This window comes from Uloborus diversus, unplaced genomic scaffold, assembly GCF_026930045.1.
Source record: "Uloborus diversus isolate 005 unplaced genomic scaffold, Udiv.v.3.1 scaffold_14, whole genome shotgun sequence".
In the NCBI taxonomy this organism is placed as follows: domain Eukaryota; kingdom Metazoa; phylum Arthropoda; class Arachnida; order Araneae; family Uloboridae; genus Uloborus; species Uloborus diversus.
The window spans coordinates 2,085,105-2,110,734 of record NW_026558098.1 but is presented as its reverse complement, the minus strand read 5'-3'; the positions used below and the strand labels follow the sequence as shown (position 1 = coordinate 2,110,734).

Sequence of the window (25,630 nt, the reverse complement as noted above, 5' to 3'; positions counted from 1 at the left end):
TTCACATTCTTATCATTGAACTAAGATTGGTACGAAAACATGTTGGGAACACCATTTATGTGTAAATGGTTAAAACTCCGCTTGTTCAGGTGATCCCGCCTATATACCACGCAGCTGGGTATGTCGATTCATCAAAGTATATGTAACATTATTTAATATTAATACAATGTAAAAAATAATGGGAGACTATTTTAGATACTATTTTTCTCGTTTGGCGACTATTTTGCAGACTATTTTTCATATAAGATGCTACTAAAACGACCATTTTTAGGACTCAGTGGCAGCCCTGTGATTGTTCTGTCTCTGTTTCAGGCCCGAGATGGTGGTGGGGTGGTACCACTCCCACCCTGGGTTTGGTTGCTGGTTATCGGGGGTGGACATCAATACCCAGCAGAGCTTCGAAGCTCTATCGGAGAGGGCAGTGGCCGTTGTGGTGGACCCCATACAGAGCGTCAAGGGCAAGGTGAGTCCACTCGACTTTCAAATCTACAGTCGGACCTCCGTATATCGAAGTAGCAAATTGCCGGAAAAAAATTCGATATATAGAAATTTCGATACATAGAAACAATCTAATTTTCTCATAAAAATCTCCTAAGACATTAAAATTAAAAGCTCATTTTCGTGCATGAAACCCAATTTCTAATTTATACGAGCATTGGATTAAACGAAAGTTAATAATTGAAAAATTAACAGAAATTACATTTTTACACCAACCATACATCTTCATATTCTTTGACAATTCCACTTGATCGCAACATTAAGGGATTTTCGTTTTGACAATGTGATCGGGAGAAAAGTAAACAATCAATCTACTTAACTTGACTGATTGTTACTGAAGCTGAAAAGACTAGGAACGATAATCAACAGACAAAAGGGATAACTTGAAACTGATTTTACAGTGTTACTGGTTACAGCTAAGTTTTGAAATAAACTCGAGGGAATTTAAGAACTTCAGAACGGAACAATGACTTCACTACACACCCTTCAAACCCCAGATTTCTTATGAGTTCCGTATAGCAACCTTTAGTGTGAACGTAATTTTCTCCTCTAACCTTTATTTTTCATGAGACAAACAGTCTAAAGTGGGAAAAAAATCTACGAATGTCTCGAAAAAAATTTCGATATATAGAAATTTCGATATATAGAAACAATCTGTTTTTATCATAAAAATCTCCTAAAACATTGAAATTAAAGCTAATTTTCGTGTATGAAATCCAATTTCTAATTTATACGAGCATAAGATTAAAAGTTAAGAATTGAAAAATTAACAGAAATTACACTTTTGCGTCTTCACATCTTCATTTTTCGTCAATTCAACTTGCTCCGCAACATTAGGGTATTTTCGTTTTGACACCGTGATCGAGAGAAAAAGAAAAAAAACCACAATCTACTTAACCTGAATGATTTTTACTGAAGTTAAAAGACTAAAAATGATAATCAACAGACAAAACGGGTAACTTGAAACTGATTTTAGTGTTACTGGAAATAAGATTTGAAATGAACTTGACGGAATTTAAGAACTCCGGAACGGAACAAAGACCTATCTACACACCTTTCAGCCCCAGATTCCATATGAGTTTCATAGCAACCTTTAGTGAACATAATATTCTCCCCTAACCTTCATTTTTCATGAGACAAACAGTCTAAATTGGAAAAAAAAATCAACGAATGTCTCGAGAAAAATTTCGATATATAGAGATTTTTTCGATAGATAGAAAAATTTTTTCTATGTAATGAACATGGAAACGTGCTGGAATTTCGATATATGGAAAATTTCGATATGTGGAAGTTCGATATATGGAAGTCCGACTGTATTTGCATCAATTGGATGCCTCGATGGGGTCGCATCTGTACCCCCCCCCCCACAAGTATAACTTTTGAGAGGTACTCTTAACATCACAATTTTTGTCTTTTTTTTTTTGGGTCATGTTTTTAATTTATATATCTTCACTCTGGTAAAAAAACAATCACAATTTATATATTTTTTTTTACAATTTGCTCGAATTTTTTCCACTTGATAAACATTTTCATTTATTTATTTCATTTTTGTGCTTGAATTTATTAATTTTCCTTTTTTTTTCCAAGAATTGCTAAATGAAGTAATATTAATTTTTAAACTTTATTTCTTGATTTTATGGTATGCACTCAATGAGTGTGAACAGGTCTCATATGCCAATACTTTTTGATGCACCACCATACTTTTTAGTATAGTGCCTTGAGGCCGGATTTAGTGGATACTAATAATTTTAGAAAAAGGACCTAAGTGTCAGTGGGGTCGTTTCCAAAATTTTAAAAGTATTTTTTCTGAAAGAACATGCTTAAAAATATAGGATCTGACCTTTTTTTAAATAATTTGTTTAAGTTTAATGTTTTTGAAAATTTACTTAAATTGGCACCCTTTCATTGTTTACGCTTCTGTCCGATGACATCACAAATGATGAAATGCCGTTCTCTGTCGCCATCCACGGAGCAAAATATTTCATTTGCATCTTTACTCACGTGTATTGGCAACGATAGGGTTGATAGCGAGCGTAGAGCGCAATATTTAATTCGCTTCTTGATTATCATAACGTGGAAACGCAGTCCAAATTGCACCAAAGAGCATCATTTGTGATGTCATTAAGACCACGCTTTGTTTGCACAATCGGTTGTTTTAAAAATAATAATAAAAAAATATTGTTTTAAAAAAGGAATTAAAAAATAACTGTCGGGAAAATGAAAGAATTTTCTGGGTCCATGTTGTTTATTATTATTATTATTATTATTTTTGCTTATTCTATCAATTTCAGTGACTAGAAGTACTCATTTTGACCAAAGGAAACAAAACCCCATTAACGCCCCTTTTTACAAGAATCCCCATTTCTGCTTTACAGGGTTTGTTCGGGTCATGGAAATCCTGGAAAGTCATGGAAAAAAGATTAACAAATTTCAGACCTGCAAAAGTCATGGAACATTTTATTATTTTCATCAAAAGTCATGGAAATTAATTTTAAGTCATGGAAAAATGTCTTGGATAGTAATAAAGTAACATAGCTAAAAATAGCATTAGAAATCTTGAGGGATTTAACAGTGTTGCTAGTAAAAGCTATTAATACTCGAAAATTGAGCAATCTCAAAAACAAATCTGAGTTTAGGAATCCTACTGCATCCGCTTCTGTAACAGCCGTCCACCTATTTTTATAATGATATTTTACTGCTGGGACATCACTAAGTTTGAATTCACCATTATTTTCAGCACTTCTTGTTTGTTATATTATGTAGTAGTGGACTTGCATGTTTTTGATTTTGCCACACGCACTAAAAAAGTAATTCAATTGTATCTAAGTTTATTTCAACCTCTCGTAATAAAAGCATTCAATTTATCAGAGTTGATCTTAATTTGTTGAAGGCTTTAGAAAATAAATACTTTAGTCAGGCGATACATAAAAATAATAGGCAAGTTTGACATTAAACAGTACTATCCTCTTTGTGTTACGTGGTCATGAAAATTTTTATGAAGTCATGAAAAAGTCATGGAATTTTTTTATCCAAATTGAGTATGAACCCTGTCTTTAATAGTGTTTTATCAATGCATAGCATGTGTATTTATATTAAACTTTTGGTTCCGTACATTTCTGACCTTGTGATGGCAGAAAATTTAACACGAGGACCTATTGACTCCTATAGATAACACAACCTTCTTCATTACTTTTCTCTACTTGTTTTATGAAGTTAGTCGATTTGGCACGTGAGGCATCCAACTGTCAATTTGACTTAAAACTAAGTCCCGTGCTAAGTAATTGACAATGGGCCAAATGCGATGCATTAGAAGAAAGAAACTCTGATTTGGCAAAAGTAACCGAAAGAGAAAATGAAACTCAAATGTCTAATGTAGGGTTATAAGGTGTTTAAGTGTGTGCTGCATGTTTAAAATACAAGCTTTTACATTGCATATTTTATAAAATTACAAGATGCGATCAACAAAAATATTTTTTGCTCTAAACTTGCCTTTTATTTATTCAGTACAGGCATCTCTCGTGTAACACAGTACTTCTACAACACGGTTTTGATATTACACGGTACTAAATTTGCGATTATTATAACACGGTTTCGAAATGACACGGTACCAAATTTGCGAATATTATAACACAGTTTCGATATTACACGGTACCAAATTTGCGAATATTATAACACAGTTTCGATATTACATGGTACCAAATTTGCGATTATTATAACAGGGTTTCGATATTACACGGTACCAGATTTGCGATTATTATAACAGGGTTTCGATATTATACGGTACCAGATTTGCGATTATTATAAAAGGGTTTCGATATTACACAGTGCAAAACATGAATATTATACTACAAGGTTTTGATATAACACAGGAGTTATGTTTAAAAAAGATGGAATTTCATTTTTGTTTAATACATTCTGTTAACGGTTGATAACTCTAATAAGTTTTTACTTTGTTTTTATGAAACTTAGTTTCTGTGTAACACGATACACATCCCTTGATTTACATTGTTTCTAAGTCTCGCATAACACGGTTTCATTATATCATGATACATCGAAACCTGATTTTTCTCATGCACATACATAATTAGAAAAAAAATAAGTAAAAATGTTATTTAAAAAAGAAAGTCTCGTATAACACGGTTTCAGTACTACACGGAACGAATTCACCTTGTTATACGAGGGACGCCCTGTATTATACATCTAAATGGCTGTCTGGATTAAGCAAAGCCCAGTTTAATGAAAACTTACTGTAATTGTTGGGTCTGTGACTGATTTAGAGTACAATTTCTTAGCAAGGATTAACAGATTATTTCGTTTTCTGATTGAAGTTTTCTGAAAAATGATAATAAATAACCACAATTAAAATTTGTTGAAATTAAGTCTTTGGCGAAGTCTTTTAAAATGTAACTAATATGTTGGCTAGCAATTTGAAATCCCTATCATAGACCCCCCCCCCCCCTCAAAACTAAGGGTTGAGATTTACTTTACACTCTGAAATTCATTTGTAAAATGTATTTCTTATTTTATTTTAAAAACGCCTGCTCTATATTATTACATATAATAAAGAAATGTTGGTTTCTCTCACTCTTGTGCCTGTATTACTGGTTTAATGCTGTGATTTTTATTCATAAGTTTAAAGCCACACACATTCAGTCTTTCTGCATTAAATCATAGTATTTTTATCTAGTTTTCAAGTTATCTTTCACCTCATAGTGGATCATCTGCTTTTGACTCATAATTTTTCATATTACCTAATCGATGGTCAAAAAAAAAAAAAAAAAAAAAAAAAGCTGATGTGTGCATCACATGACTTCCTTTTACTCCAATTTAATGTAATTACCACATTATTGTCAGTTTTAATGTGATTCAATTGTTTACTCTCTAAATATCAACAACAGTGTCCAAATCAAAACCAAATTTAAAAAAAAAAATCGCCACATTTTTGTTGCCAAGTTGGCGACAAAACTTGGCGACCTAAAGACTGGCGATACATCGCCAAGTGTTCGACAAATTATAACACCACTTGAGTTTACATCGAAATTAACAATGATTTCCCCCCAAAAAGGGGCAAAAGACCCCCTTAGGAACACCCGAATGCCACCAAAAGGGAAGGTGCACAACTAGACCCCACTAGGAGTCTACGTACCAAATTTCAACTTTCTAGGACATACCGTTCTTGAGTTATGCGAGATACATACGCACATACAGACGTCACGAGAAAACTCGTTGTAATTAACTCGGGGATCGTCAAAATGGATATGTCAGGTGTCTGTACGTTCCTAGGTACATATCCACATGTGTTCGGGTTGAAAAAAAAAACCAACATTCATTCGGGGGTGAGCAAAATGGAAATGAAGGCCGATTTCTGGGGGCAAATTTTTTTCGCAAATACAATATTTCCTTTTTTGTAAAAGGAAGTAAAAAAGTTATTTTTTCTGTTTGTTATTTACTCAAATGAGTAGTATTTAAAGAAAACCTTGCCACCCTTTCTCTGCAAATACTTTAATTTTTATTGACTGACTTTGTTGTTTAAATTTTCTGATTGGCTTCAATTATACCAGTGCATGTCCTTTTTCTGCTACAGTACCAAGTGCTGTATCTGAAAAAAAAAAAAAAAAAAATCTGTGCTCAATGATATGCATTTTTCCCTCTTTTGCAATATTCTCTTTCTTTTTTTCCCCTGCACTATTTTTTTATTTTATTTTTCTTTCTTCAGATCAGATTTAATTCAATTTGAAAATGCTGCAATGTACAATAATGATATGCATCCCCCCCCCCTTTTTGCAATATTCTCTCTCTCTCTTTTTCCCCTGCACTATTTTTTTATTTTATTTTTCTTTCTTCAGTTCTGATTTAATTTAATTCGAAAATGCTACAATGTGCAATGTCTATTTTTCAACTTTTATGCTTGAAAATTCTGGACTTTCTTCTTAAAAAATATCGATGCTTTTTTGACTGAAAGAAGACTCGCTTTGTATCAGGGTGTCCAAAAAAATATTTTTTTAATAATTTTTTTGAGTAATTAATATTTTTAAAACATTTTGGCAGTTCAGTATTTGACAATAAAAATTGCAACTTCATTGGTGCACAATAAAGAATCAATTTGAAAGTGTTAGTGACAAAACAAAAATTTTTTTTAAGTTGTTGATTTTAATTGCAATAAACCAAATTGGGCTTTTTTTGGATGCCAGAGCTCAACTGGAGAAAATCCTGAAAAGGATTAATAGCAGTTAATAGTGAAAATGCTCATTTTTTTTTCTTAATTTTTAGTAAAATAATTTTCCCCAAAAGATTTTTTTGAGCAATCACGATTGCTTGTTGCTTTCTTTTGACTGTTTTTGACGTTCCTATGATTTTATTTTCCCGCCAGCAGAAATATCCTACACTTACACGCATACATACATACATGTAGACACAAACACATACACACACATGCATACATACACATCATACACAGACACCTACACATCATACACACACACCTACACACAATTACCCAAACACTCATGCCTGCACACACACAAACACATATGCCTACACACATACCCCCCCCCAACATGCAAACGCATACACACAACTACCCCCACACACAAACTCACATACACATACCCCCCCACACACACAAACAAACATACTCCCTCCCCCACACACACCTACACACAATTACCCAAACACTCATGCCTGCACACAGATACAAACACATATGCCTACACACATACCCCCCCCCCAACATGCAAACGCATACACACAACTACCCCCACACACAAACTCACATACACATACCCCCCCCCCCAAACACAAACAAACATACTCCCTCCCCCACACACACCTACACACAACTACCCAAACACTCATGCCTGCACACAGACAGAAACATGTATGCCTACACACATATCCCCCCCCCCCCAACATGCAAAGGCATACACACAACTACCCCCACACACAAACTCACATACACATACCGCCCCACACACACAAACAAACATACTCCCTCCCCCATACACACGCACACTCGGGATTGCCAAAAACATAATTTGAATCAAGACGTCAAAATTCAAATTAATTTTATTTTATTTATTTTTATTTATTTATTTATTTTTTTTTTTTTTTGCATACTAAAAAGGGATTTTTAAGGATTTTTAAAAATTCTTGATTTGAATGAAACATCAGTTTAATTCCTGGCCAGCTTAAAAACCCTGACAACATTTGTAAATTTCTGTCTAAGTAGAGGGTTTAAAATACATTCAGTTTTCTCGCTGTTCATTATTTTTCTTTCATTTTCCTTATGTATGTGCTACTTTTTTTTTTCAGTGAATACCATTTCTCATATGTGAATTTACATAGTTCCATTGCTTCATAGACATTGTTTTGATTTTTAAAAAGGAAATTTCACCGACCTTTAGCCCCAAGTTGCTGATGCTAGCGTATTTCGTAGGTTGAAAATTGAGAAATACACGGCAAAAATTCAGTCAATTGTAATATCTCATTTTTTTGTATTTTCAATAAAAATCAATTAAAATTAGTCATGGAGAGGAGGGGTGTTTTATATTTTTTACTGCTAAATGTAAAGCATTTTAAAAATTAAAAATCTAACTGATATATTTTTTTTCTCTTACATATTCCATATCAAGCTTACAAAGTTTGTTAGTTTTGTGGAATAGGTCACTGTTATGGTCTAAACTGTAGATGTATACAAAACGAATTGCTCTCTAAAAAGTAGAGGTATTTTTATGCCTTTTGAAAAAATCTTAGCTTTATGTACTTGTAATCCACCTGAACTAATATGTCTCCTGCCTACTCCAGTTAATACCGTTTAAATTCAGGGTTTTTTTCTACACTTTAACACGTTATCTTCTGTAACGCAACAACTCTCTAATTTGATTTATGTTTAATTTATCATTGTAAATCTTTTATGCATTGGTTTTGTCTACTTTATTACATATAATAATGTTAAATTACCAAAATTTTGTCAAAAGCAAATCAAAATTGTAACAGATAACAACGTATTTCTCCTGTATTTTTATGTAATTAAAGTTCCTCAGAGACCCACTTGCTCAGATTTATCTGAGCATTTAAAACTGATAAACCAAGTAATTGGTAGGTGCGGGTGGTCTCTGAGGGTGTCAAATGTCAAATGCCTGCTCCAGTTTTCATACTTGTGCTATTTGAATTCGAGCTTCGGTTTTTTAATTCCGAGTTTCTCCTCCTCAGGTGGTGATCGATGCCTTCCGCCTGATCAATCCCAACATGGTGGTTTTGGGACAGGAACCCAGGCAGACTACCTCCAATCTGGGACATCTGACCAAGCCATCTATACAGGTAGGTGGAAAAATGTTTCATTGAGATTTATGTTGACTTTATGTAGTGCTGTGACGTTCAGGGTTCGAAAACATCAAAAATATCCTGTATTTTGATATGTATCGGATATTTTGATATACAGTAGACCCTCGTTTTATGCGGTTTGGATTATATGCAGCTTAAGATTTGACACCTTTATTGTTACATAATTAAAAGTTACTTATCTGTTTCAAATCAGAGTATAAACCTTTTTGTAAAAATCTTTTATTTAACATGAACCCACTTGCTTCTTTTATTTAACATGAACACTGCTTGCTTCTTGCAAGATAAAAGGCAACTGAATACATGGTGAAAATCAAAACATATTGCTGAAATCCAACAGTTGGAAATGCAGTTACATGTGTGCCAACACCTGATTGTTCCATTGATATTTAAATTAGAATCTGTATGTTGACTAATAATCACATGTTGGCTACAGTTAAGATACTGAAAAATTAATTTTACATTAAGAAATACTTAATCTAATTTTATGTTAATTTTAATAGATAAGAAAATTATATATTATTAATTAACATGAAAGAATACTCGACATTTATTTTATTTTATGCGGATGAGTTTCAGTTTTACGTGGATGCCGCAATGCATCATGGAGTGCTAATAATCGAGCCTGGGCCACTGGAGACATTTTATGCGATTGGTTCCAGAGCTCTTTCCAGAAATAAAATTATTAAACTCACACAGTTCAGAACTCACTGGAAGAAGAGCTTTTAGGACTGACAAAAGGAGGACGAAAGCAACGATGATACCACATCAGTGATACACAAACTAAAAACATTCACATTGGACATTTTGAACCATTCCTTGACAATAGAAATGATCTTTCTGATTTGTTAGTGAAGGAAGAATGATGTAAAACGTATCGTGGAAATGACGTAAGTGATCATGGATGCATTAATGCTCTGCAAAGAGTTGCAGAAAAAAATTCTTAATTGCCAAAAGACTGTCATAGCCAGCTCCTCTTTTTAATCCGAACACAAAACTAGTTTAAGTTTTCTACATGCATGTCGTGCATAGAAATTGATATAAGTACCCATTAAACTTATTGTACAATTAGTCATCCCTGGAATGAAGTAGTTCTTTTTTCTACGTAACCCAATCCCTAGTTTAACACTACTATTAGGTCTCAATTTACGCGGTTTCGATTTACGCAGAGTGTCCGTGGAACGTAACCCATGTGTAAAACGAGGGTCTACTGTACATTTTATGCATACATTATGTCATAAATAAGAATATTTATTACAATATATGTGTGAGCTCTTTTGATAAATGTCTAAAGAAATATTTTTAAAAAAAAATGACGGCATTTTTGCATAATCAGGAATGTCAGCTGAAATTTAATATAATTTCAGTTTTTCAACAAAGAGATTAAATGTTTCATTTATGGTTTTCCATTTTAAGTGTGAATCAAATGCAGTGGTAAAAGGATCATAGTTTCAGATTTCTAGAAATTTTAATGGAACAAACTTTTTGACAAACTATTAACCTGTTAATATCCTTTTCTGGGGTTGCCATTTCCTTTTACACATACATGCTGGGCTCAGAACCCAAGGATTTTAACTTTGCTGCAGGGTTTCTTGATTTAAATCAGCTTGATTTAAATTGTGATTAAAATCATGATTTAAATCAAGTGATTTCTTTAAAAAAAAATCATCGATTTAAATCAATTGATTTGAATTAGGTGTTTTTTTAACAAAATCATCTCTTATATAATTAAAAACTGAGCGTATCTATGTATGTCCAAGCTTCTTCTCCCGAACAACAGTGAACTGACCATCGAACCAGGTATCGATGGATTCGTCATCTTCCCCTCTTCATGTTTGGCTATTTAACATAATCCTCCGATAATAATTAGCGGAGATATCAATTAAAAACTATTAATTATGATGCTTGGATTTCGACATAAAATCCCTAATTTTTTAAGGCTTTCCTTCATTCAAATTATTCAGTGCTTCAACTCAACTTTCCGTAACAATGCTTTTATTGAAATTTGTAGCGTGAAGAATATCATTGAAAAGAAACATATATTGCCATTTTTTTTCTCGAACATGAAGAAATAAAATTTGGCTTTTGTTTTAAGGCTTTTCCTGCAATTGGGGGATTTAAAATGTTTAATTTTTGGTTATTTTTCCGCAATTTGCCGCAAAATTTTACTGATTTTTTTTTTTTTTTTTTGGTTCAAGCCTGGTTGTTGAACACGCGTCACTTGTCATAACTTTTATTTTCGAGGTAGACCGCGCAAAGCCGGGCGACGCAGCTAGTTAATTAAAATCATTTGATTTTACTTTATAAATTAATTTTGCATTTTTAGAATGTATTGCTCTGAATTTAACTACACTGCATTATAGTATCTTAACTTCAACAGGAAAAACTACATAGATCCCTCTTTCTGTGTGTGTAACAGATTTTCACTCTGTATTGCTTTTACTCTAAAATTACAGTTTCGAACAAAATAAAAATTTGGAGTTTTTCTTGTACACCATGACTAATATAGTTCAAAAAAGTAATTGTTCAACATATTATTTTACACTAAAAACGTACATGATAATGGAAACCTTATCTTTAAGCAAAATCACGTCTTATCTAAGCATTTATAACATATTTATCAACGTTTATATAAATCTTAAAATATTATTGAATAGTTAGAGAACTTATCTTAATTTTAAAAGTAAGTTGAATGGATTCATCTATTGTATGAAATATATTATGTTTATAAATGTAAAGTAATAAAAATCTACAATTTTTTGAACATTTTAAAAAATATATTAAAAAAATCTGATTTAAATTTAAAAAATCCAATTTAATTAAAAAAAATCCAACTTTTTTGATTTAAAAAAAAAATCACGAACCCTGCTTTGCTGCCTCTGTATTTAGCCTTTCTGCCTTGGCAGATTTGATCGGAAGTAAAAGATATTTGGCGGAAAATTTACCTCTTTGTTGCTAAAAAAAGTTGCTTCACTGCAAGTAGCAAAATTAAAAACTCAAAAGTAAATATATGTGTGTCTAATAAAATGTAGATATATATTTGTTATTCTCAAGCTTTCTTCCTGTGCTGATGAAATTTTTTAAAAAGAGAAATTGCTTCTCAAAATCATCTTGGTGCAGTCAGTATCCATCTTTACTCTTGTGTTCCAAAGGAAGCCATCATCAGGATTGCAACAAAAAAAAATAAAATAAAATGGCGCGAATATTAGCAAACATGCCAAATATTGCACTACAAAATAGTTTTTGTTATTGAGCAGCTATCTAAAATTCCGAATAAGGGAGGGTGGGCCGCAATGAGACAAAAAAACATATTTTTGATTTTTTGTATATTGGTGAGTTCTAAAGCACAGAAACATATTTGATTAGATTAAAGATATCAAATTATAGTATATTACATCTAATTTAACCCATTTAATGTTAGAAAAAAAAAAGTTATGAGGCTTTATAAATTCGATGAAAAGTGTCTCATTATGGCTCTGTGATGGGCCACTATGAGACATTAAGTAGGGCCACAATGGGACAGCTGAAAAATCACTATTTTTACCTAAAGTTTGCAAAATTCAGTACAGAGTTATTAAAAAGCATCTTGCAACAGCATTTCAACATTTCAGTACTGCATTTAAACAATTCAGTAAAGTATTTAAGCAAAAAATAAGCAAAGGTTAAATTTTCGTGTTTTTCAACTGTATTAATACATTATGGAAATTGCATTATAAGCACTCTCCCTTCTGAATCTTAATTCTCTCCTACTTTTTCCATAACACATTTTTGAACTAGAACCATAGAGTAATAAAAGCCTATCCTCTGACTTAGGCCCAGGGTTGTAAAGAAACATATTATTTTTGCTTAAAGCATTTTTTCTTACATACAAAACAATTTTAATTACAGTAAGCCAAAAAAAAAAAAAAAATCATCAGGATTTAAAAAAAAACAGGAAAATAATAAAATAATAAATGCCAAATATTAATTGATTAACCTATATAATTATTCTATACAAATATTAATTTCAATTATAAAGTGCTTTGAAATGAGTACCATATTTGGCAAACTTATTAACACCTAACTGGTTTCTAATTTTGTTTTGTACAAAGCTGTGTAGTAAAATAAAAAGTTCACTTGTAATAATTAACTAAAATATAAATATTTTTAAATCAAGCCTATTTTTTATTGTTTAATTTCTTTTTTGTAAACTAAAACAAGAAGTAGATATGTATTCTATACTTGCTTACTGCTGCTTGGGCCACAATGAGACGTCTCATTGTGGCCCAAACAACAAAACATTTTTGCTTCATATCATTAAAATAAACCATGCGTTTAAAATAATATAGCTGAATAATAGAAGATTAAAGTGTCAGTAACAACATAAACTACAACATTTATCTTAACTGTTGAAGTTTTTCAAGATTATGATGGATGCAAGAAATTATCCAAGTAACTTTCAGTGTGTCCAAACAGTAACTAATTTTTTTTCTACAAAACAAAAGCATAGAACAGCCTAGAACTAGGAATTCTGGGAAGCATTTTGGTTATGTTTACTCCTCCTAGGTGGTGGTAGTTGTCAGAATTGTATTTATTTTTGACTTTACAATGTCTCATTGTGGCCCGCCCTCCCCTATTACAAAATCCATAAACGTCGTGCTCATGAGTGTTCCAATTTTGAGGCCTCAAAATGTACTGTAAATAATTTATACACGAAAAGTTTCATGCTTTTCCTGAAGAATGTCCTGTTTTCCTCCCCACTGACTCTAACGCATTTAGTTTTGCGAAATGAGGAATGTTTGTTTGTAGTATAGTTTGTAGTGTTCAAGTTTTGGGGTCTCAAACTGTACTGTAAATAATAATTTATACAAGAGAAATTTCTTGTTTTTCCTGAAGAATGTCCTGTTTTCCTCCTCACTGACTCTTACTCATTCAGTTTTACGAAATGAGGAATGTTTTTTATAATTTCAATGTATTTTTAATATCTTCTCACAGGCCTTGATCCATGGGCTGAACAGGCATTATTATTCAATCTCCATCAACTACAGAAAGAATGAGCTGGAGCAAAAGGTAAGGCATTAAAAAATATTCTCTTGAAAAATGAATTCCAAATCTTGATTGTTATGTTCATCAATGGTTGATTACTATTAGTGACAAAATTCCTGCTAATATTTCTCACTCTGCAGCTCATTAGATTTTAATTGCTACAATTTGGAAGTTAAAAAGTACATTACCATGGAATATTTATCTTATTAGATGAATTTCTTTTTTTTTTATGTGTAATTAATCTAAAATTTCTTTAAATTAACATGGGTAATAACTCTTTAGTTTTGGATCGAAGAATTTTCGGTTGTCTGATTTTCTGACTGAAGATTAAAATATTTCAATTTTCTTTTCCTTTGCTATAAATTTTCTGCTCCCCCCCCCCCCCCCTTCCCTCTCTGAGAGATAATTTGTATTAACAGATTCACTATTCTAACAAAGGAAAAACATTTCTTTTGAATTAATCATCACTGTGTCTTCAAGTCCAGATATTTGAAATTTTATGGTTTTCATGTTTTCAAGATTATTTAAATTTTTCTAAATTTCCCAATTAAAAAAATAAAATAAAATAAAACATAAAAAGGCCCTATTTTTTGATATTTGTCTTAATCTTCCTCAAATGTTTATTCCGCTGCAAAATGTTCAGAATAAAAGTGTTAGTTTATTATCCAATTCATTTTATGTAGTAGAAATGTATTTTGAAAGTTTAAGAATTGAATATTTTCACATATTGTAATGCTAAAAATCAAATAATTTGTTTTGAACCCCCCCCCCTTTTTGAATTTTAAAAAAGTTGCAATTTGTCTGCATTCTCTACATTATATTATTTTTATTTATCTTCTGTGACTTTAGTAAATGAACCTATTTTTTAAAGTATGGTTTAAAAAAAAGCAATTTTGATGAAAATATTGATTTTTCAAACATATGATTGATACATATGTAGTTCAATTTAAATGTTCCCTGGCATGCAAAATAGTTTGTTTCTGCATTTTGAATTCAACTGGAGTCCGTCCATTTTAAAAGGGGGAATCAAGAATACAATAAACAAGTAGAAGAATAGAATTGAGTTTTTCTGACTGATTAAAGTTTTCTTAATATACAAAGCATCCCTCCCCCCCCCCCTTTTTTGAGCAATCACAAATTACTTTTTATCCTCACTTAACAGTAGTTGACGTTGGTCAAAGTTTTCAGATTACCATGACCATAAGAATAAGTGTCTCGTTGTTTTTAATGTTTATTTGAAGATATTAATTTTTGTCGATCAATCAAATCAATTGCAGAAATAAATATATAGGTGTAAATTTGCCATATCTTTATCCCTGCATCCTAATAAGCATTTCCTTTTTTATGGATGGGTTCATTTCAGTTACATTCCATTTGTAAAAACTAGAAACACAATGAGTAGGATCCTATTGCAATTCGTGATTGCGAAAAACACAATTTTGACGTCAAAATTCAAAAAATTATTATTTTTTAGATTTCTATGCTTTCTAATTGGTTACTCAATGTTTCTAAAAGTTAAACTTAATTGCAGACTATATGTTCCTTTTGTTTTCCACCCCAAATTTCAGATGAAAAGAACACTAATGTAGATTGAACAAGATATAAGAGAAAGTACTTATTTCTCATTTTAATTCTACTGCACTTCCCCCTCGCCTGGGTTGAGGTTATTACTCAAAAAAACATTTTTTCCCCAAGACATGGGGAAAAAAACTAGATTTTTATCGGTAATAGCCGTGATAGAAACCAAAGAAATACTATTAATCCCTGTTCATTTGCTGGCAGGCAGTGATTTATTATTTTTACCAAATAACCATTGAATCGTTGCACAAGGAAAAGATGACAATTATCTCATGAGTTGCAGATGTATAAAAATTTTTTCAAAATAAGGGGAATGGAGCAAGACTAGTTTTGTGCTATTAGAAACTTGAATTGGTAATTCCTGTTCGTGAGTAGCTATTAATTTAACGTTTAAATAATTCAGTTATGTTACATGTATATTGTAACGATGTAGACCATGCTTCACACTAACTTGTATTTTGCTTCAGGCTGTTAAGAGGATGCAAAGATTCAGATTGGTAAATTCATGGTTTTTTTTTTTTTGTCTTTTTTTGCATGTAGTTGAGAGGAAAAAAAGTGAATTGCATTTATTTGGCTGCGTGAAATGAGCTTAAAAATTATATTTCTTGAAAATTAATTATTTGAATGAAATGAAGACATAAATGTATTTGAGCATGAGAATTTTTACAATAACGTATAAGTGTTAATGTATTAATCATTTTTCAATAAATATATTATCAGTCAAGTCATAAGCACAATTGTTTTGTTTTTACCAAAAGTTAACAAAATGTTTCATTTATTCTTATTATGCATTATAAAAATTTTTTTTTCTTGAAATGATTGTTGGCATGCAAAAGCTGCTGAATCAATTTTAATATTCACATGTCATCATCACCAAGTTAAAAAAAAAAAGATGCAGTTTTTATTTGGATTACCCCCCCCCCCCCTCGATTAGAAGAGTTTGACCGTTTTTACATTTCATACAGCTTTTTGTAATTTCTACCTGGTGCATTGATATTTTGTTCGAAATATAGATTCCTATTTTTTTAATAATTTTTTTTAAACAAATATTTGAATGAAAATCTGTCAATAACTTTTAGTGCTACAGTGTGACTGTCTAACTACATTGCACTGCTACTGCTCCTACATTGTACTAACTAGAGACGCGACAGATGTTAGGAGATCAAACATTCTGCCCAGTTTAAAATTCCTAAAAAAAAACTAGCTGCGTCGCCCGGCTTTGCACGGTCCACATCGAAAAGAAAAGTTATGTCAAGCAGTGGCGTAGCCAATGGGGGGGGGGAGATAGGAAAGTCAGAACCCCCCCCCCCCATGAGCCCCAAAAATCATTTTTCAGTCGAACCTGAAGAGTTCTGTTTATGAGCTAAAAGATTTTTATTTAATATAATAGCTTTTATGACGGTAAAAAGCTTATGTCTTCCTGTTATATATATATATATATATGTATGTGTGTGTTTGTGTGTGTATAAACTTGAGGGCATGACTTTACTTTAAACTTCAAAAAAAATTAACCCTCCCCCCCCCAAGGATTTTTTCTCGCTACGCCACTTTGTCAAGTGACGCAAGTTCAACACTCAGGCTTAAACCAAAACAAAAAATAAAGTCAGTGAAATTTTGCGGCAGATTGCGGAAACCCCCCCCCCCCCAAAAAAGTTAACATTTTAAATCCTCTGATTACAGGAAAAGCCTCAAAACAAAAACAAGATCTTTACCTGTTCATATTAGAGAAAAAAATGGCAACAGATCATTATCTCAATGATTTTCTTCACGCTATACATTTTAATGAAAGCATTGTTGAGGAAAGTTGAGATGAAGCACTGAATAATCATTTGAATGGAGGAAAGCCTTCGAAAAATAGGGATTTTATGTCGAAATCCAAGTTTCATAATCAATAGTTTTTAATGATATCTCCGCTAATTATTATCGGAGGATTACGTTAAATAGCCAAACATGAAGACGGGAAGATTACGAAACCATCGATACCTGGTTGGATGGTCAGCTCACTGTCGTTCGGGAGAAGAAGCTTGGACATACATAGATACACTCAGTTTTTAATTATATAAGAGATGCTATTGCAGTTCCGGAGCCAAACAAGCGAATTTAGACCCTCCTTGGTGCCGAACTAGAGCCTATGTACTCAAACTGTTTTACCTGTGCTCATATCTAGTACAAATTGACCTAAATTCAGAAGTTTATCCAGATTCGCGACTCTGAAGTTTTCCCGTCTGTACCGCATTAATTTGCAGGACTCCAAAGAATTACAATGGCGTTTTCATTGAAATTGGAAACTTTAAGACAATATCTACGCTTCCAAGACATTCGGGGTCTCTTTTCAGTACAAAAAAAGGAGGAGGGGGAGGGGGAGATTTATTCTATGTTGTGATTGCATTTAAGTGGCTCATACCGCAATGCAAATGCCAGAAAAGGTTTTAAAAAATGTTTCATTTCAAAGGAAAAATCATTGCTTTTCTGGACTCAAATAACAACTTTGGACCCCTGTTGCAGCCGGAGTAGGGCCTATGCAGTGAAACCGCTTCACCTGGGTTCATATCTAGCGGGAAATAACCTAAATTCAGAGCTTCATCTAGATCTGTGACCCTCAAGTTCGTGCTCTTTGGTAGTAAGAAATCAACTGTAATCCCTTAGTGCAGAAGCAAACTGTGAGGGCAACTTTTTTTTTTGAAAAGTGGTTCTTTATAACCTCAAAACATATGCACTTTTTAATGTTGTTCTCTTGCTTATAAGAAATAGGTTTTCTTTGTACAAAAACCCCTCGTTATATCTCGCTTTTCAGGGGACAAACAAAGAGAGCGATATATCCGAAAGCGCGATGTAACCGAGGTCATTAAAAATAGTTATAAGTCCAACACACAAACAAATTAGCGTTTGTTCTTTTTGACATGATTTTCTAATGATTTCCATGTAGTTCACAAATGTACTATCACACGTATTAAAATTCAAGCAAGATTGAAATTTATGTAAATTTTCACCATCAGAAAGATAAGAACATCAAATGGCGAATCAAAGACGATCTTTCTGAGTTACCGTGAGATAAGAGTGAGCATTCGAATACCCTCTTATTCCCAATAGACTTTCCAATCCGTTTGACTTGCTGTGGAAACGATGTGAAAAGTAAAAATAACCACATTGTTTACAGAAAACCCTTTTGCCCGTCCATACCATCCTTCCTTTCTTTGATGCAAATCTTTTCTGTACTAAAAGAAGGGTCTATGTTCTCTTCTACATGGGCTAGTATGACACCTGCTTGATGTCTCTCACCCATTGTAAAGGCAACGTATCAGTGCAAAAGAAAATGTCAAGTAGTTTACAGACTATCTTAAACTGAAACATACTGCGCGGGTGGGTATGTACATTTGGATGACAGGAATTGCTGCTGCTTCTTTTGCAGCAAATTCAGAAGAATAGTTTCCTTTTGTTCATGGACAAAATAAAGAAGAAAGAGACCTTCTCTGAGCAATACCATATGTTTTCAGAAATGGTTTGAAACTTAAAACAAAGTTTTTTTTTTCTTATTTTAGGCTTTAATATTTCAGGAGACAGATATATCCGAATGAGCGATATAGCGAGGGGCTTCTATATTATCACATTTGAATCTGTACATTAATCTGGAAGAAAGCTTGACATCCTGATGTCTGGTAACCCTAGGCATTGTTGCTTCACAAATAACTTTTACATCTGCAAAAACCACTCTATAGGCGAACACCCAAACATTGTTCACAGAAGATTTACAAAAATTACATACAATTTTTGATATTTTTGAAAATAAATTTCTTTGCTGTTTTCTGCAAGTTTCATTCTGTTTTGCACAACATCATTGCTAAATTATGAAAACACAATCGGTTGAATGCGAGCGATCGCCTACTTAACCGACTCGATCGTTCTGCATCTTTTTTGCAGATGCTCCTGAACCTGCACAAGAAGAGCTGGATGGACGGATTGATGCTCCAGGACTACAACGAGCACTCTGTCATCAACGAGAAGACCGTCACGGAGATGCTGGAGCTGGCCAAAGCGTACAACAAGGTAAAGAAACCCATTACCCCAACCATCGCTTTTTAGATATTCTGATTTAAGTTTTTTAACAACTAGGGGCAGGGCCGGATTTAGGGGAGGGCAGGTGGGGCTACTGCCCCGGAGCCTCCACAACAAAGGGGCTTCTATACATATAATAAAATAAGATGTTTGTGTGTGTGTGTGTGTGTGTGTGTGTGTTTGTGGCGCGTATCCCGGGAAAACGGTAAGGCCTAGAAAGATGAAATTTGGTATACAGGTGTAGTTTTTGCTGAAGTTGTGCACCTCGGGCTTCGATTTTTGATATTTTAATTAGAAAAAAAGTTATTTAATGTTTTATGTTATTTTTAGCACTTTTTAGTACTTTTGACCTCACAGATCCCGAACCAATCGCGCCAGACGGATATTTTTTGTACTATTGTGTAGAAAATTTAATTTTAAATATGATGAATGAAAAAATTTTGAAGATAGAGCAATTTTTGTATTTTTTATAGATTTTTGAAAAAACCTTTATTTTACATTTTTTTTTCTGGGTTTAGTTTTTTTCGAAACCCATCCTGCGACAAGTATTGAACCCTCAATTCTAAAATTTTAGTTGGTAATAGTAAAAACATTCCGCCCCCTTCAGAAGAAAAAAGTTTTGAAAAATACGCAATAGTTTTTTTTTTTACAATTTTTTTAATGGCAGAACACAACGCGAGCTGTTCGCTTGCCGGCTGAGTTCCAAGTTTACCTCATCACGTGATCCAACTGAAATCGTTTGCCTTTTCTTCACCTTTTTTTTTTTTTTTGCAAGCGCTACTTTTTGAACACTACGGGGAACATAGAGCCTTTGTTTTTGAGGGCTATTTTGATTAAATAAAGCCCGCGATTTTTTGCATGATCTTCGTTTCTGTTACGAATTGGCGGTTAGGTTAGGTAGATACAGAGACAGATAGAGGTTGAGTGGACAAAAAATGTTTTTGTTTTCGAATTAATACTTATATAAATAAAAAAAGATTGTACTGTCAGGAGATAGATATGCGCAGATCGTATAGATTGATAGATAGACAAATGTAGAGGTCGATATAGTAGATGGACAGCAAGAAATAGATAGAGGTTGAGTGGACAAAAAATGATTTTGTTTTCGAAATTAATACTTATATAAATAAAAAAAGATTATGCTGTCAGGAGGTAGATATGCGCAGATCGTATAGATTGATAGATAGACAAATATAGAGTTCGATATAGCAGATGGACAGCAAGAAAGAGGCATGCCCGTCATTTAAGGAATTTCAACGGGGTGTTAGTGCCCCCCCCCCCCACACACACACCATGACTTTGAAAAAACAATGCTTTCACATAAAAGTGGAAGTGCTTTTTGTTATTTTTCGACAAAATTTGCATGAAGAGTACGTCGTTTGTGTCTCCCCCTCCTTTAAAAATATTCCAAACGACAGAACTGGAGATATATCTAGAAAATATTTTATTCAAACTACTAATGATATAGATAGATATAGATTGAATGATACCGCCACGAAATTTGTTTAAGCAGCCGCCGAAGGCGGCAACATCGGTGTAAAAAAGGCGAATGATAATATTGAGAAAAAAGCGAAAAACATTGATTAATACCGTCGCTAAATTTTCTAAGCAGCCGCCGAAGGCGGCAACTCTGGCGCAAAAAGGCGAATGGCGTAAAAAGGCGGACCAGCTGGTCGCCGCAGGCGGCTAGTCTACAATAAAATTTTTGCAAAATATCCTAACTTTCACTGGTCAGCAAATTTTACATTTTTTCTCCCAGACTTTTTTTTTTTTTGTATTTCTACAAAGAATGCTTGCACAAAAATATTATTATCGGTATATCAGAAAGCACTGATTGCAAGTAACCATTTGCAATCGATTTTTTAGTTGATCGAGCATTTCAGTGGCAATATATTTTTTTCTTTATTCATTTGATTTGTAATTTGTACCTATGAGTTAAAGAGGAATAAAGTAAGTGAGAAAAAATTCGAAAAATGGTTAACTTTGCAGGTCATCCTTACAACGTCTCGCTTCTTGAGCTCAAAAATTTAAAAATTATTTGACGAAATGACTTGAATGGAAATTTTTTAAATCAAAAATATCGGATATATATATGTATATCAAAATATTCGGACAGATATCAAAACATCGGATATTTTCGAAAATATGATGATCTTTTCGAACCCTGATTAGGGGCCTCCACTCCTTCGTTGCCCCGGGGCCCCCACGCTTCCAAATCCGGCCCTAACTAGGGGCATTCCAGCTAGAGTTCAAAACCAGTTCCGCATACAAGAATTTTGCAAGAGGAGGGTTCAAGGTCTAGGGCCTGATTCTCATATCCATACCCCAAAGGCCATCAAACATATCGATTTGATTTTATCGATTCTCAAGAACGAAAAACAACAAAAAATACTAAAAAACAGTAAAAAACTATTGAACAAATGATTAGTATTATTTAATGAAACTGTACTTAAATCAATTACCAGAAAGCAAAATTAATTTATGCTTTTACATTTCTGATAATTAAAAAATGGATTGAGCAAAGCAAATTCATTGTTGCACCATATGGTTATGGTAGTTCATAAAATCTCATTTTAATCTGTAATTAAAAAACTAAAAACATGGTTATTACAGTGTGTTCATTTATAATCACCATTCTGCTTCTTATAGGCAATTCGTTATAGGAAAAGTGCACAATATTCTTAAAAATCTTTTAACTTGAGGAATTCATTTTTTCACTTATTAGAACTGAAATTATTGTTACCTTTGTTTGAAATTATTTTACGTACAAAATACATTGAATCGTAATCGATCGGGGAGAAAAAGTAAGACCTATGGGGGGGGAGGGTCCAGACTCCCTGGACCCCTCCCTTGTGTGCATCACTGTTAAAAACGATTGGTTAAGTTCAATAAATTCATTCAGCATAGTTTCTTGCTTCAAACAAAACCAATTTTTATTAAAAAATAATATATTTTCAGCCTATTAATTGGCTAATATTTGCCTTTAATTAATGAACTACTGCTGATTAATCAGTGTATCCCTAGTTTTAGCCTTTGAAAGTTACGATTATTGTCTCTTTTTTTTTGGGAATTTAGGTCTCCTTTTCCCTAGGGAGAAATTAAAAATCTGTTGGGAGCTCCGATAAGTTTTTGTTATTTTTTAAGTTCTGTATTTAACCTTTTTGTTTACTCAAAAAATATCTTTAGGACACACCCCTATTTTTGAATTTCCATCTTGAGAATTTTGGCAAGTTTCGCCCCCTTTTGCCCTCCTAGCTTCAAAAATGTTTAAAGTTTTTCTGCTCGTAGAAAGCCATCGAGTCTGTTAAGGGTTTTCCAACTTCACATTTGTCATTGTCGTTATCCTTTTCTTTATTATTATTATTTTTGTTGTTGTTTTCGTCTGCATTAGCTCAAATTTGAGCTGCAATATCCTTAGAAGTACCTCAGAAGTCATAGCATTGGGGTACTCAAATATTTAATTCTACTCCAAAATTTCACACTTTAAAAACTTTTCAGCAAAAGATTTTTTATTTAACTTAAGAGACAGACTTAGATTGGTGTTTTGACACTTATGTAAAATGCAGTTTTTTGAGGCTTTCTTTGATACAAATCATCAGTCTTTTTTTTTTTTTGGAAGCGTTTTTCAATAATTCCTACTAACTCACAAGATCGATATATTTATATGTCTTGTTCAAATCTTGCAACTCGCTTTTTACCTACTTCCTGTGATTGGATTTTTTTGAAATTTGGAATGTGACCTCAGACTCGATGATAATGCAATATTTTATAATCAATTAAATTAAATATTAATTATTAGTTTATTATAATTTTAATCAACATTTTTGCATGAATCCTGTAATAGGAGAACAAAAAAATGTTCACGAAATTTATTTAAAATCTGTTGAAATCCCCTATTTTTCTGCATCAGATCAAGTTTGTTCCAATGTTCCAAGATAATTCAAAATTAATTAGAATGGCAAATGGTGTCAATCAGCAGTTGTCAATGACATGCCTCAGGGTCTGGAGAAGAGAAGGAAACAGCAGATATTTTTCGGTAACGCCAAAACTATTCTGAAAATGTCGCCACCAAAATCAAATCTTGGTTATTGCTTTGAGGAGAGGAGGGTAGAATAAAATGTTTCTTATAAAAATTTCTTAATGTATATTTTCTTGCATAGATGACTTAAACATTGTAAATTATCTTTTTCTCTAGGATTTTGAAATATTATAATACTTACAGGGCTAGAAAAATCTTTACATTTTTATACGCCTTGCCAGGCATGTTTGTCTAAAAAATACATGCCCCAATAAAAATATTTGAATTTGTCATGTAGCATTAATGAAGCAAAAACTTTTACAGCTTTATATCTGAAATATTCAATATTATCAAAAATTATTTCACTATAAAACAGAAATATAGAGCTATGAAAAATACCAATACTCAATTAAAAAATTATAATAATTACATGCCCATCCAGGCATGTAAGGGTAAAAGATTCATGCCCAAGCAGACTTTTTGTATGCCTCGGGCATGTTGTGTAATATAATTTTCGAGCCCTGGATACTTAATACATTTGAATGGAAAACGGGCAACATTTTTCATTACAGGTTGCATAAACCACTAAAATTACTACTCTGCTGGTCTAATGGATGCTTTTGTGGTCCAGGACCAGCAGACCATTGTTAATTTCCAGTCCTGACATGAAATATGAAATACTTAACAATTCCATAGCTGCCAACTTGTAAGATTTAGACTTACATTGTGAGATTTTTGGTGGTATTGTAAGTTTGTAAGATCTTATGGCATAATTGTAAGATAATTAGGTTTTACATCTCTGGTATTGCTTTTTTGTAATGAGTTTCCTGTTATGTTGCTTCAGAAGAATAGAGAAACTGCAGATAAAGAGCCTAAGATAAGCTCCAAAGTGAATTTCGCTCTGTACAAATAGATAATTTGCCCGATGTTGTGCTAAAAAGGGAAAGGATCGATAAAAAATAGGCTGCTTTGAAGAAATTAGTTGATGTCAATGGTTCATTGAAGTATGAAAGGCTCGCCTTTTCTATGTTTTCCATGCTAGCCATACCTCACAGCAATGCAGAGTGCAAAAGAATATTCAGCAGTGTGAGAAAGGCAAGGGCAGAGCTGTGCAGTTCTCTGTCTGATAATAACCTGGATAACATTTTAATCATTAAGAACTTACCAAAAAAAAAAAACTTGTTTTGAATAAGTTATTGAAATAAAATTTTTGAATGTTGCTAAGTCAGCAACTTAAGAAAGCTTAGGTTCCAGTTAAAGTAGTTTCAGCAAAACCAGCTGACTGCATTAATTTACGAAAGAAAAAGTGAGATAATACAGCAAGTTATTAGTTTCTTCCAAAAGGATATTTTTAAAGATTGATATTAAATGATGCATCCTACAGAAAAATATTAGACAATAGTTTAAAAGTGCACACTTATATTTTTAAATGCACAGGCCTGCCTTTTTGAAACTAACTGCTTGTTGTAATCCTATGTCTTTCTATTGTGAATCCGTTTTTTTTTTTTTTTTTCCTCTCTCTGCTGATTAATTACAAGTAAAGATTTGAAAATATAATATTTTTAGTTTTAACGGTTTGTTGTGTGTTAGTTAAAAAAGTGTACAAATACACCCACGGCATGCATGGTAAGATATTTAAAACCAAAGAAAAAATCAACGGAGAATCAACCTCAGTACATTGAAAACAATAAGCTGCTTAATGTTTTTTAATGTTTGTCCTGCAAGTTTTGATGAAGTGGAATTGAAATGTTAAAACATATTTTTTGCAATGAGTACACATCTTAACCTTTCATAACTTAATTTTTTCTCTGTAGAGTTTGGAAGAGGAAGACAAGATGACACCAGAGCAGCTAGCAATAAAGAACGTTGGCAAGCAGGTAAGACTCTTTTGCAAATTTTAAATGAAATGAGGTATGACAGCCAGGGTTCAAAAATATCATGATATTTTCGAAAATATCCGATGTTTTGATATGTATCGGATATTTTGATATATATCTGATATTTTCAATCAGCACAAACTAAAGTCTTTAAAATAGTAAATGCATCCTCATATCCCTTTATTTTCTTATATTATAATTACACTATGTAGACTTAAAATTAAGGTTTCTTTCATTATTT

The 25,630-nt window shown here is 32.7% G+C and overlaps 1 protein-coding gene across 1 annotated transcript in view; it reads left to right on the top strand.

Moving 5' to 3' along the window:
- The window catches only part of LOC129232784 (26S proteasome non-ATPase regulatory subunit 14), a 62,485-nt gene that overhangs the window by 28,875 nt on the left and 7,980 nt on the right, over nt 1-25,630 (top strand). The window contains exons 6-10 of the mRNA XM_054866887.1: nt 313-463; nt 8,710-8,817; nt 13,813-13,887; nt 19,360-19,485; nt 25,327-25,389. Of these exons, the coding sequence (XP_054722862.1) occupies nt 313-463; nt 8,710-8,817; nt 13,813-13,887; nt 19,360-19,485; nt 25,327-25,389 (523 nt within the window). The remainder of the gene's footprint in view (nt 1-312; nt 464-8,709; nt 8,818-13,812; nt 13,888-19,359; nt 19,486-25,326; nt 25,390-25,630) is intronic.